At 36.4% G+C, this 13384-nt stretch overlaps 2 protein-coding genes across 3 annotated transcripts in view; one reads left to right on the forward strand and one right to left on the reverse strand.

Moving 5' to 3' along the window:
* The window catches only part of exoc4 (exocyst complex component 4), a 164953-nt gene extending 160976 nt beyond the window's left edge, over positions 1-3977 (reverse strand). Inside the window, exons 1-3 of the mRNA XM_059325790.1 lie at positions 3882-3977; positions 2523-2712; positions 443-637 (exon numbers count right to left, since the gene is read on the reverse strand). Of these exons, the coding sequence (XP_059181773.1) occupies positions 443-637; positions 2523-2712; positions 3882-3961 (465 nt within the window). The 5' untranslated portion in view covers positions 3962-3977. The remainder of the gene's footprint in view (positions 1-442; positions 638-2522; positions 2713-3881) is intronic.
* Positions 3978-12051: 8074 nt separating this feature from the next.
* Positions 12052-13384, forward strand: part of chchd3a (coiled-coil-helix-coiled-coil-helix domain containing 3a) — a 91958-nt gene continuing 90625 nt past the window's right edge. For both annotated transcript variants that reach the window (XM_059325743.1, XM_059325744.1), the window contains exon 1: positions 12052-12282. In XM_059325743.1, the coding sequence (XP_059181726.1) occupies positions 12205-12282 (78 nt within the window). In that variant the 5' untranslated portion in view covers positions 12052-12204. The remainder of the gene's footprint in view (positions 12283-13384) is intronic.

The raw sequence follows: 13384 nt of genomic DNA on the forward strand, positions 1-13384 counted from the left end.
GTTAACAACTTAACTCTATGGAGTCTTGGGCTATTTTGTCCATTTTTGAATTCTTTTCATATCTTTGTAAGTCATTTTGTGTCTTTTTGTGTCTTTTTTTGTCATTTTGTGTCTTTTTTTAGTCCTTTAGTTCAACATAAAATGTGATTTTGAATCTTTTTTTTATTTTCAAAACACTATCATGCTCAATAAAGAATTTTAAATATGCATTAATTTCAGAGTAGACTGAGACATTAAACTGCATCATTTTCAATTAAATTCTGGAAAAGTGTTCTAAAACTTTTGACCAGTAGTGTATAGAAGATGAACTTTATGAACCCATTTGTTTTTTCTCTCCTTCTGTCTGTCTTCCACAATGAAAAACTGTACAGCTCACACACAAACACTCACACATCCAAAGATACTCCTGGATGACCACATCTCTGGCCCTGAGTCTACTCACCAGCATATCAGTGGCATGAAGGTAGTGCTTGCTTGCCATATAGGCCTCCAGCCGTTGAGGCACCTGCTTGATGCTTTCGATTTCATCCAGCAGCTGGAGGACGTGCTTGTGCTCGATGCCCTCTATCCACAGCTTCCTCAGCTCATCTCTTTTGCAGTGAAGGAGCATCTTACAAGACAGGAGGTTCTCTTTCACCTGCAGGAAAGAGTGAATTGAAATAAGACACAATATTTGGCACTTGGCACATTTTAGGTGCAGCAGTACCCATAAATAAAAGTTTAAAAAAAGTGTAGATCAAGCTATTACTACATATACTGAAAATATACTCAGAAAAATGTCAGTTCTATTGAAAGCATAAAAAAAAACTACAAAGTATGCCACATAGAATGTAAATAGAATGGGAAGGATGATCTGGGGTGCAGCCAAACACTGTGTGTCAAGGTTTTCTGGTCATAAATCTGTAATAAATATAATATTTTGGGTGGGGCCCTATTCAAATATGATGGCCATCCCCATGTTCAATTATGTCTCACAATTTTTTTAGATCAAAACCATTTGTTTCACATATTTGGTGCTAAATTCATTTTTACCACTCAAGAATATTAATAAACAATAAAACATGCATGCAAAATATCACATCAAGAAAGTCTAATGAGGCTGTGATCATCAAAGAGGTCACAGCAGGTCATTTTATACAGTGAGGTCAAGTTTCATAAAATTGTCACACGCCAATGACACGGCTACTATGGGGACAAACATCATCACACATGAATACACTTGGGATCACTGAATCTGCAAGAGTCTCAGCGTTCCAGTCAATTAATACAATTCAAGACTCTAGAGACCCCAGTATGCATAAATACTGAAATACAATATCATTAGAATATGCGAAAATAACAGATTTACTGAATGCAAAAACAGCACAAGATTAGCATGGGCATGTCTGTAAAGGGGAGACTTGTGTGGGTACCCATTGAAAAAAATTTCTTTGAGATATCTTGAGGTGAGAGGTCAAGGGACGCTTGCCAAAAAGCTAGCATGACATAGTTGGTACCAATGGATGCCTTAGTTCATTAAGTTTTATGATATAATTATTTTCACTCTAGTGTTCGAACAGATCCCACTACACCCTTTTAACCCATTGAAGCCTGGAAAGCGGATACGTCGTTTTGTAGTATTTGTATAAGCTCTCAAATACTTTTTGAATTTAATTTCTATCTGCTACAGAGGCTGAAAAATCTATTATTTAGTAGGAAGCGTTGACACTTCTGTTGAATTTCCAGAAAAACTTCAGGTTTTAGGGGCTTATTTTAAAATCGCCCAGAGGTTTTACAGGCAGTTTTGAGATGCAACACATATTATCAAATTGGCCTTTTCGCAACGTATTGACATGTTACAGTGCTAAAAGTACAGGTGTAAATAATACATATTAAAAATGGCCTCATGCATCCATTTGGATGCTTCAGTTTCAGTGTCCTGTTACTGTGCATGCTGATTCCCTCTCAAAACTTTACTGGTATATTTGTTAACATGTCTGCTCTCTGAAGGCTTATGCAAGGGTGAAAAGTAAATTGTATTTTTTAAGTTATCATTTGAAGACAGAACTGTGCCAGCACACCTTGGTTAAAATTCAGTTTTATTCTGCTAAGAAAAAGCACAAGGACACATGGATGTCTTTTTTGCCAAATTTGTATGGTTTGCTCAAGGACAGGACCAAAGAGATGACCTCAACATTTTAAATGTTTTTGCAAGTGTGATAGAGAAAATTATGTCCGGAGGCCGAGGATTCCAACTTCAGCTGACAATTTTTAAGTAGGCAGTTTTCTTCTTGGGTGAACAGGATTTGTGTTAATTAAGTCTTTCAGTCTCAAAGAATAAAAAAGCATAAAATGTGTGATAAGAAGCCCTTTTCATGTATGAAGAGACAAATGAAAATGAATGAAAAACGTGTTTTGTTTTTAATTGCACGGCTTAGAGTCACTGCTCTGAAATCCATCAGAGCAATGTGGGAATTAATTCTAGCATTGATTTTCACAAACCCTCCAGTGTCCATTTTTGTATTCAAGTATCTAATTTCTACCTGTTTGATCTTGTTGCGGGAGCTGGTGATGCGCTCGGTGATGCTCTGGTAGGTCCTGATGGCGGTGGTAAGTTCGGCATAATGCTGAACAATCAGCTCATCTAAATCCCTGTCGCATGTCTCAAAGGCCTCTTCCAGGCGACCCTTCTCTGTCTCCCTGTCCTGCACATCATCGCTGCTGGACAGAGTCCTGCATTGGAGAGAAGGGAAAAGAAAGTATTGAGTAAACTTAATAACTAAATCATGAGTCTAAATGAAGCATTAATGTTGGAGCAGAGACCCTTAGGAAATGGCAATTATATGCCGAGTTGGGCTAAATATGACCTTACATAAAGCACTTGAAGGTCGTATGTGAGAAAACGGAAGAAAAAAAAAACGAAAAACAAAACTCTGAATGCCAAGTGACTCCGACAATATGGACAGCATTGCAACATGAGCAGGTACAATCATGCTGTAATAAATGGATCCAACAGCAGCATAAAGAGTGGTGTTGTCAGCATTTTCTCATACATTCTGCAGAAAAAATCTGATTTGATATAACTATTAAATCAAGTGAAGAATCACTGGAATTAACAAAATCAGCTTTTTTAGTTACATAATGTAAAGCAAACAATTTCTTGCATTACATACTTAGGACTTGTTGGGGTCCTTACAAGCAGTTTTTCCACTATTTCCGTGTACATTTTCCTTTCTCCAAACGACTTTTACAGAGAAGAGGAAATATGGTTTTGTAACTTCCCATTGCAGCTGTCAAAACTGTTAGTTGCTGGTGTCACAGTGAGGTCACTGTAGTTGCAGTGTGTGACTTTATATGAAATGCATCTTTTTATATTACAAAGTTTTGATGATTACATACATCAGAGTTCACAAATCTCCTACATAAAGTCAAATTTAAATTCCCAATTCTCAACTGAGGCTATGAGGCATCTCAAATCCAAGCTTATTGTTCTTGGTTGGTGGCAGCCAGAATATAAAAAAGTAGCTCACTAATTTTTCAGTAAGGTGTTCATTTTAAGGAGGAAAACGTTGTTTTTTGGTGCACAAATAATCGATGCATTTCAATATTTTGACAGCTACACACAGTGGCCAAAATTCAGCCTTTTCTTCTGCTTCCGGATTAACGTTAAATAAAACGACTCTTACTCACTTAATACTAAGACATATAAATTATATCATGAATGTAATTAGCAAAGGCGTGATCATCAATTTCTTACAAGTAATCAACAATACAGGAAGGATGTTGCTAACGTAGCATTAGCATAAAAGCTAGCTGTGGAGCAAATACAAGCAACGTTCAAGATTTGTCTGACGTATTAACAGCACTATATAGTAAATATTAATAACGAGACCAACCCTTACCTTATGACAGAGATAAGAAGTCCAGAGGGGTCTTTGTTTTTGCTAACTGCACTCCTGTATCTCCCTGTCTCAGCTGCCATTTTTACAGCTGCGGCACCCAAACAGGAAGTCAGAAGCGCGAGGTTACATGAAGCAAAGAACTCTGGGATTTGTAGTCTGAACGTGGAAAGTAGTTCTGTCAGCATTGGTGCACATTTTCTCTACTTCTGCTTGGGTCACAGTCACAAATTTGAAACGTATGTTATAACTACGTTATTATGGACTATGGAAAAAAGACCTAAATCTAAAACAAATCGTCTAATTACAGATACGAAAAATCTTTCCTGCCACATGCCATCACACTGTACAATAACAAATAATAACCTGGTTCATTACATACTGTCTATGCACTTTATGTGTTTTTTATGCACATTGTTCATTGCACCTTATTTGTTTCATAGCAATACTGTATATTCATATTTATTCTGCACTGGAATTCTATTCTACTCCTTCTTTAGACACTTTATATTTTATTGTATTTTTATTGTATTTTTGTATTTTATTGCTTGAAGTATGCCTAGGTTGTTCTTTTTACTTAATTGTTTTGTTATTGTCTCTGTGTGTAATGCTGCTGCTACACTGTAATTTCCCAGCTTGGGATAAATAAAGTCTATCTATCTATCTATCTATCTATCTATCCATCTATCTATCTATCTATCTATCGATCTAATTCTCTAAAGATTCTCTGTTAAATTGAAATGGGTATTTTTTTTATTATTATTATTTTTTTTATTTTATTTTAAAGGGTTCTAATTTTAAAGGCTGCTTGCTCTGCATTTAACTCAGAAATCAAACATGAAACAGTCAGTCCCACATCCACGGTCTACTTTTGTCACAAGAATATTTTGTAGACAAATCAGCCATTCAAATTTTTATTTTATTTTTTTGTATTATTTTGAATTGTGTGCGTAATTGATTTCCATCAACAGGGATATCCATAATCTGGATGATAAAGATGCTTTATGGCACACCTAGAATGTTGTTGTGAGATACTGATTCTGATTGCTGATAAAGAATAGGATTATACTTTTATTTTTTTAGATTTTAGGTCATTTTTTGTATATGATACAAATATCACAATAGGAAAAACTGTTTTATCGTAACATTTTCAATCCAGTCCTCTTGAGACTGATAAAGGAAAGGGCTGAGCAGAGAAGAAAGGAGAGAGACAGTGTGTGTCAGTGAGTTAATAGCCTCCCCCATTTAGAACATATAGTGGTGGATTTGGCAGGGCGCTCCTGCGCTGTATCTCTGACAATCTTTGCTGTACCAATGAGAATGGGAGAGGGCATTGATTCTGGACCAAAGGGGGTCGATTCCCAGCAGCCTGGGCCCTGATTGATGCACTGGTGGACTGACGAGATAACATTGTGGGTGATCTTTGTGTCTCTGGCGAAAAAAAAAGAAACAATCGCTGTGTCATGCAGGAGCCACTGTTTTTCCTCTGAAGGCGCCTAGCTTCCCAGGTCCAAGTTTAATTTTGAAGTTCTTATCACCTAACCCTGCAGCCCATGTCCCATCAGTCCAACTAATCTACAGGGCTTCTTTTCTCCAATAAAGCAGCGCCAAGGTTATTTCTTTCAGCTTGATGTGTGTTTGGACAGTAAGTGATTGCTTTGACTGACTGACCTGTGTGTGGATTAAACACAAGGGCAATAAGGTCTTAGTAGGACATGCCTTTATGATCTGTGAATATATAGATCTAAATGCAAATGCTGCATCTCAATTACTCAGTGTCCTTCATCTGAGGTTCAGTAAAGAAAATAAAAATACTGTCGGAGGTGATGTCTGCAGAACTTTGAATAATGCTGCAGCAGCTTTAAACAAAACAACTTAATTTGTTTAAATTTGGTTATTTAAATATGGTTTGTGCCTTGGTCTTGGGAATCAATTTATGTGATTTTTTTTATTTGCTTGAATGAATAACCTGAGAGAAGTAACAAGAGAGAAAAAATAAGAAGGTTGTGTAAATACAGTATTTTTACCTAACACCCTGTCAACCCCTGGTGATTAAGAAGATACTTTACTTGTTTCCATGGAAATGTGGTTAAGAAACAGCACAACACTGCATCTATTGTATGCCCCCTGGATTTTTCATATAATCTTACTCTGCATCAAACAAAACATGTGTTTCATATTTCCATCTTAACGTCTGCACCTATTAAAGGATGCAGCACCTCAAACTCATTAAAAATTTCCCATTTCTTCTTCAGACACGCTTGATTCTATTGATATCTTTATTGAAGAAAGCACTTAATTCAGAGATGACACATAGAGGAATTAAATTAGAAAAGGATTTATGGATGTTTAATGTGGAAACAGCTCACAAGACATTGCAAGATCAAGGCAAAGTGAGATATTGCCAAAGTGCAGTGATAAAACATACATTTCAGTCTGTAGAGTATAAAGCAAGATGAAAAAGTAAAAAATCAAAGCAAATTTTGTTAGTGCCTTTGGAAGATTCATAGCAAGAAAAAGTTAACTGATTCCCATTGTTGTATAAATTCAAGGAAGCAGGATGTCCAGTGTGTGGAAAATTATATTATAATGAGTTATGATGCAAATTATATTTACATCATCAGACATGTAGATGGCAGTAACATGAGAAAAACATCACTGAGCACGCATGAAAAGCTTGTTTTCTCTCTCCTGCACATGAATGATTACCAATAGATTTACCGGATCACCAAACACTATAATTGCTCGGTATCAAAGTCAGGCTTTAGTCTTAATAATAATCCTGTTTACTATAATAATTCTGTCATAGAAAAACACAAGCAAGGCTCTTTTCCACACTCTACAGTTCAACCACGTCTCTGTTCTATAAGCACTGTATTCAATACTGCCTGAGGCTTTTCGCAGAGCGCCCTCAGGGCATTACTGCACATTCTAATTCTTTATTGCGTAATCTGTTCTTGATAGACTTGTGTAGAGACGAGGCAGTCCCCTTGGGGAAATCTGTCCATGACAATATGACAACACTTAAGCCATTTGAATACCTATTATCTCAGATAACCACAGGAAATGAAAAATCAATATGACTTCAGGATCTGAGTGTAGTTTACTGTGTTGTGTGATTAAATATAAATGTATATCTAAATGCATAATGATAGTATTCATGTATGTCAAAACTGACTTTGGCTTCTTTGTTCTCAGAGTTGGAATAACCACTTCATGTCATCTGTTTGTTTTTTTTACAGTCATATTCACAGTGATTGATACCCTTTCATTCACTCTAAAAGCATTCTACATTTATCTATAAATTCCTTTTCCAGTTTGCTCCTGTGACATTTATGTGTTTCTTAATGCACACACAGCACATTCAGCCATTCTGTAAACCAGTTTTGTATTAAAATATGCATTTGATTAAGCTTTATATTGTGTAAAAGACTTGAAAGTGAGCCCTCTCTGTATATGAAAACTGTCAATAATATTACAGTATACCAAACCACAATGAAAAAAAAGGATGTTTTTTTTATTATTGATTTACGCTTGCACAGCATCGCAAACACACACAATGCAGGAAATGCAAAATCACAAAAATCAGCAGAATAGAGCATTATAAAAACTGAATTAGATTATTATGTAGTGGTGTGTGTGTATGATATATCAAGTTTAGAAGACCATTCTTATGAACTGTCATTCCTTATAATATCCTCTCTCCTCAAGGCAAATCACATTTCCAGCTTCAATTTTATGTCCTGCAAGGCTGTATGAGTTTTGAAATTGTTATAAGAAAAATAATGTGAAAGCTTTACATCATTTTTAACCCACTTAATGCACTTACAGTTCTTTTTTTTAAAACCTAAAACACTCATTTATCTAAATCAATCACGTAAATCTTTCAACAAAATACAGATTTTTTAAAAAACATGCTAGATTAAACATACATCACAAATATAAAATACAAATGCAATAAGTATTAAATTATTACAGATATGTACGAATTGAAGTAAAAATAGAAACATGAAATATCGAAATACATCTGAAGTAAACAGAGATATGTACTACACAGCCATGGAACAAATGATTAGACCACCCTTGTTTTCTTCAATTTATTGTTCATTTTAATGCCTGCTACAAACAAAGGTGGATTTGTTTGGACAAATATAATGATAACAACAAAAATAGCTCATAAGAGTTTAGTTTTAAAGCGGATAACTAGCCATTTCCATGGTTTTCTTGAAAATGATTTTGGTTATTATCAAGAAAACCATGGAAAATGGATAGATATCAGCTCTTAAATTAAACTCTTATGACATATTTTTGTTGTTATCATTATATTTGTCCAAACAAATGTACCTTTAGTTGTACAAGGCATTAAAATGAACAAGAAATTGAAAATAATGGTCTAATATCTTTCCATGACATATGTGACATATTGAATTATTGCACATGATCCCACCGGGTACTCCGGCTTCCTCCCACAGTCCAAAAACATGCACTTAGGTTTAATTGGGGACTCTAAATTGCCCGTAGGTGTGAATGAGAGTGTGATTGTCTGTCTCTATGTGTTAGCCCTGCGATAGTCTGGCGTCCTGTCCAGGGTGTACCCCGCCTCTCGCCCAATGTTAGCTGGGATCGGCTCCAGCCCCCGCGACCCGATTGCGGATAAGCGGTTAATGGTAATGAATGAATGAATGAATGCACATGATTTCCATAGGAAGTCCATATTGCACATATTAATTATTATAAATAATAAGTTATGAATTATGTGGTCGTAGCTGCTGACAGGTGAAATAAATCCACTGTCCTTCTGTCTTACAAAAGACTCAAACTGGTCACCTTGAGTTTATCCCTCATTCTGATCACCTGACCTCCTCACCTGCGTCAAAATATTTCCAAATAATAAAAGGCTCACTGCTGTTGTTTGTCAGATCAGGTCTATTTTGCCTTCTAGCATTCTGTGGATTGTTGTTTCTGCATGCTTACCCCTACCATTTTTCATCTATCTTCTGTCTTTGATTATCTGCCTGCCTGCCTTGCCCCTTTGGATTTGTTTGTCTGTTCTGACTGGCTGCTTGCTGCTGAATGTAAGCCTCCTCACCACCAAGTAAAGCCTTCTTTTATTACATTAGTTCTGCTTCATGCTTTTGGGTCCAAGAACTGTCCACACCTGTGGTGCTGACTGTAGATTTCTTTTGTGTTCTCTCCCATCCCGTCTACTGGGAGCAGAAGATTTAGAGAATGAATAGCAATGCTCAGGCGCTCATCACGGTGAAATGAAATCAACAACATTTGTTGCTCGCACATTAATTCCCAGGATTAAATACCCTGCTCTATAAATAACAAAGACAAATATCAGTAAAGTGTGATTGTTTGTGAGATGTCTGAAACAAAGTGAGGAAAGACAAGGGTGAGCAGAGACATAGCCCCTTCAAAAGTGGTTTAAACACAATGTCAGGATGATGAATGGAAAATAGTGGTGAGAGCTCCACAGAGAAATCACCCTGCGATGGCAGAGAAAGACGGCAGGATATGGAAATTGAAAATGAACTTCACTGGAAGTAACTTTTGAAAATCCTAATATTTATTCTCAGGAAAAATAACTGATTAAATGTAGGCTATATGTGAAGAAGAAAATACAAATAACTGTGTGTACTGAATTTGCCAATGTAATGGTTTTCTATGTCCATCTCTATTCACTCTTCTTCTATTCTTGTTGTAGCTTTATTGACATTTCAGGAGCTGCCTTTGCTTTCCCTGTTGGGTTTGGCAACTAATTCGGCCATTCTGTGTTTTTTAAAATCACTATCGACATTGTTCCATCAATCGAAAACACATAATTTACTCATCCAATCTCCTCTTCTGTCTGTCTTTCCTCGCCCTTCTCTGTTTTGTTTTTGTCAGCTCAAGATAAGCAAAACACAAATTTAAAAAAGAAGACCAGTGTTTTACTAAAGTTCAAACAATAACTTTATAATTTATGATATTATTTATTTTGTTTCTGACAGCCCAAAACAGACTGAATAATGGATTTCTGGTGGCGGTAGTCATTATGCAACTATTGAAATGTATTATAAATTCCTGTTATTTGACTTGAATGAAAAATAACTGCAAACACAATTATGCAGAAAATTTAAGAAACTAGTTTAAAGCAAATTATTCTTGAGTTTATTCAGATTCATGTAGAGCTGGGTAACAAAACTCAACATTGAGTTTAGACAAAATTGCAAATTGCTTCCTGAGCATATCAGAGTATTGAACCTGTCAAGTATCTGCCCTGTAACTGGAGGGTTCAAATCCCAGGACTGACAGGTCAAGGGCTGAAGAGCCCTTGAGCAAGGCACCTAACGCCCCCACAGTGCAGAAATGTGCTGTCAACTGCTCCTAGCATTGTGTGTTCACTGGTTTGTAAATGATGAAATAAATGCAAAGGACAAAACCACTGGTCGCTGTTTCAGTGCGTGTGTGTGTGTGTGTGTGTGTGTGTGTGTGTGTGTGCAAAAACTGACTCTTATTTTTTACTTAGAAGTAGTAAACTGAATATCTGATAACACATATGCAGCCCCTTGGCCATGAGAGTTGCCTGATTTAAATAATAATTTAGTTAATATTTTGTTTTGGCAAAAGTTGTGTACTGTTGTTTATTGCATTTGGAAATGTTTTGCATATTTTTTGAATAAGGTTTGGGTTGTCATGTTTTATTCAACAAGCTGAAAACAGTGCTAACTGTGGTATCAGCACTCAAAAATCAATGCAGGAGACAACAGGTTGTCTAACTATTACAACCAAGAGCAAATATTGCAGTAGTTCAATCTAACGGTATAACAGTATAATAGTGTATAAGCATTATTGTATGCATTTTATGTATGTATCTTACAACGGAAAAAAACCCAAACCGTATCAGTCTCATTTTGTTATAATACAGGGCTAAAGATAGACAATCTGTACATTGAAAGTATGATTTTTATGTTTTATCATAAAGTAGCCCAGATTGTGGCCTACTTTAGGGAAAGTTATCTATATCATATAATGATCACATCATATTATAATCATAACAATTGATGGTTACAGCTTGCCAATGTACCTGAAACTGAGAGAAGCAGTGTTTCGTCATAATATTATGTTGCAATAGCCTTCTATGAAATTAGGAAATCATGTTAAGTTGAACTCAAGCATGTTAATACACCTGCATTGAACATCATGGTACATTTTATGCTTATCTCGTATATTCTTCTATAATCATGTAACTGTCTTGTACTACTTAATATATATTATAATCATGTTAATATACATTATAATCATGTAAGGATGAATGACTTCATGTTATTCTCTGTATAAATGCTGTAATGATGTAATTGTATAATAATTGTGTGATTTAATGTGGACCCCAGGAAGAATAGTCTTCATCTCTATGAAGACTAATGGGGATCCAAAGGATACAATAAACAATAATAAACAATATCTGTGAGAATAAAGAAGAATATTATAGTTCTTTCTTCAGGTTCCTCAGGTATTCAGGCTGCTGTACAGTTTCCATCCATATTACATCCATATTTACCACACATTGTTGCTGTATTGTATCATTGTATGTTGTATGTATTGAATATGGTGTGTAATGTTTACTTCGTTGTTGTTATCTGGGGATGTATGTCCTTTGTGTTTGAAGAGAGTGCAACTAAGCACTGCATGCTTTTTAAAAATTATACAAATGAAAATGAACTTGAAGCCAGGAGATGACAAACTTTCCATACAGACAAAAAGCAGGGTAAATAGCTAGGCCTGGCTTTGTCCTAATTTTTAAAAGGTGTGCTTTTACAGGAAGTTCAGTGCTTTAACTATCTGTGTATGTGATATAGCAACATGATTATCATTTCACTGACTTTTTTCTTCCACTCTCCGTTGCAGCTTTTCAAAGGATACAATAAACAATAATAAACAATATCTATGAGAATAAAGAAGAATATTATAGTTCTTTCTTCCTGCATAGTACTATCAAAATGCCATAGGCTACATAAAACAGTGAACACACTGTACCTGCTGATAATGCTGTCACACCATGCATGTGTCACACCCCCCTTCTACCGCTTGCAGCCGACAACCAATCAGAGTCGCTGATGTAAAGACGCCCTACGCCGCTGTCGAATCAACTCGCGTGTTCTTCAAATACGTCATGCTACGGAAGTGCCGACTTGCCGAAGCAGTGACAGCAGGCGTGTGGGCCCTAGCCACTAGCTATACCTGTATGTGAAGCAAGTAAAGTGGAGTAGAAACAACAGTGGATGCAAGTCTCACATAGTACATGTAGATAACTGACACTTTGACAAGCTGCGGTCTGATAATGGGAGCGAACAACACCCGCCGTGTGTCGTTTGAGTCAGACGAGAACGAGAATATAACTGTGGTGAAGGGCATACGGGTAAGTGACAGTTTACTGAACATACCTGCTTAGTGCCGAATAAACAGGTTCGCCTTGTCTTCTTTAAAGGGGTTAATACAATAGTGTACGTTATTACACTTTATCGCAAATGCTATGCTAACAAGGATGCTAGGTGGTTTGTCTAAAAGCACCTCTGTATGCTAAGTTTCACTTAAATTCACTTTTGAAGCGATTGTAATTACACAGTAGGTAATGCAAAGTAGTAAATGAATATATAATGCAGCAATATAAAGGTAATAGCTATGGTGGTGGCTATAAAAGTTGAACTCTGTAAACTTTTCAATGTCCTTTTGGGAATGTTGACGTTGACGTCATCAGCCTCGTGCTCGGCTGTCTGTCACTCAAAGTATAAATGAGAGTGAGTCAAACTCAGCCTGTTGCATCATTGGTTAAAGAGATAAGGATATCCTTGTGGGGAGTTTTCGTGTTAAAGTGGGTGCATGCACATGCTGTGACTGTCTGACAGCTTGTGTTAGTAGGTGGGAGCTCTCACGAGTTCTTCAATGACACTGTCAACTGATGTTAAATATAGATTGAGAGGCTTTAGTCGATCACATAAGACTTTAGCGTGGTGTGGCTCTGTCTATCATTGCTCAGCAGGAAGAGTGCTAATGTTATCTGTCAAAGAGGTGTAATCCTGTTTATGCCAGTGCTGTGATGCTGGGGTAAACGGAAAACAAAGCTTTGCAATAAGAACAATTTGGGAAATACTCTTATTTTCTCTTTTGTCAGAGTTAGATGATAAGACTGATGCCCGATCTGTTTTCAATGTGGAGTTTAAAGGAGGTGTCTGGCATGCACATCACAGACACCTTCACATGAATACAGCAGCTGCATTCTCAAAAAAACACAACAGAAACAGTGCTTTTTCAGGTGTTTCAAGAAGTTTGGTATGAGCACCAGAACTCTAGTGAACTTTTATTGCTCTACCATTGAGAGTGAGCAGAAAAAATGTATTGTTACAGAACTACCACAACTTCAAATCACCTCTCTCTGCAACCGTTTTGTTCCTCAGGTATTCAGGCTGCTGTACAGTTTCCATCCATATTACATCCATATTTACCACACATTGTTGCTGTAT

This window comes from Centropristis striata, chromosome 22, assembly GCF_030273125.1.
Source record: "Centropristis striata isolate RG_2023a ecotype Rhode Island chromosome 22, C.striata_1.0, whole genome shotgun sequence".
NCBI classification, from domain to species: Eukaryota; Metazoa; Chordata; class Actinopteri; order Perciformes; family Serranidae; genus Centropristis; species Centropristis striata.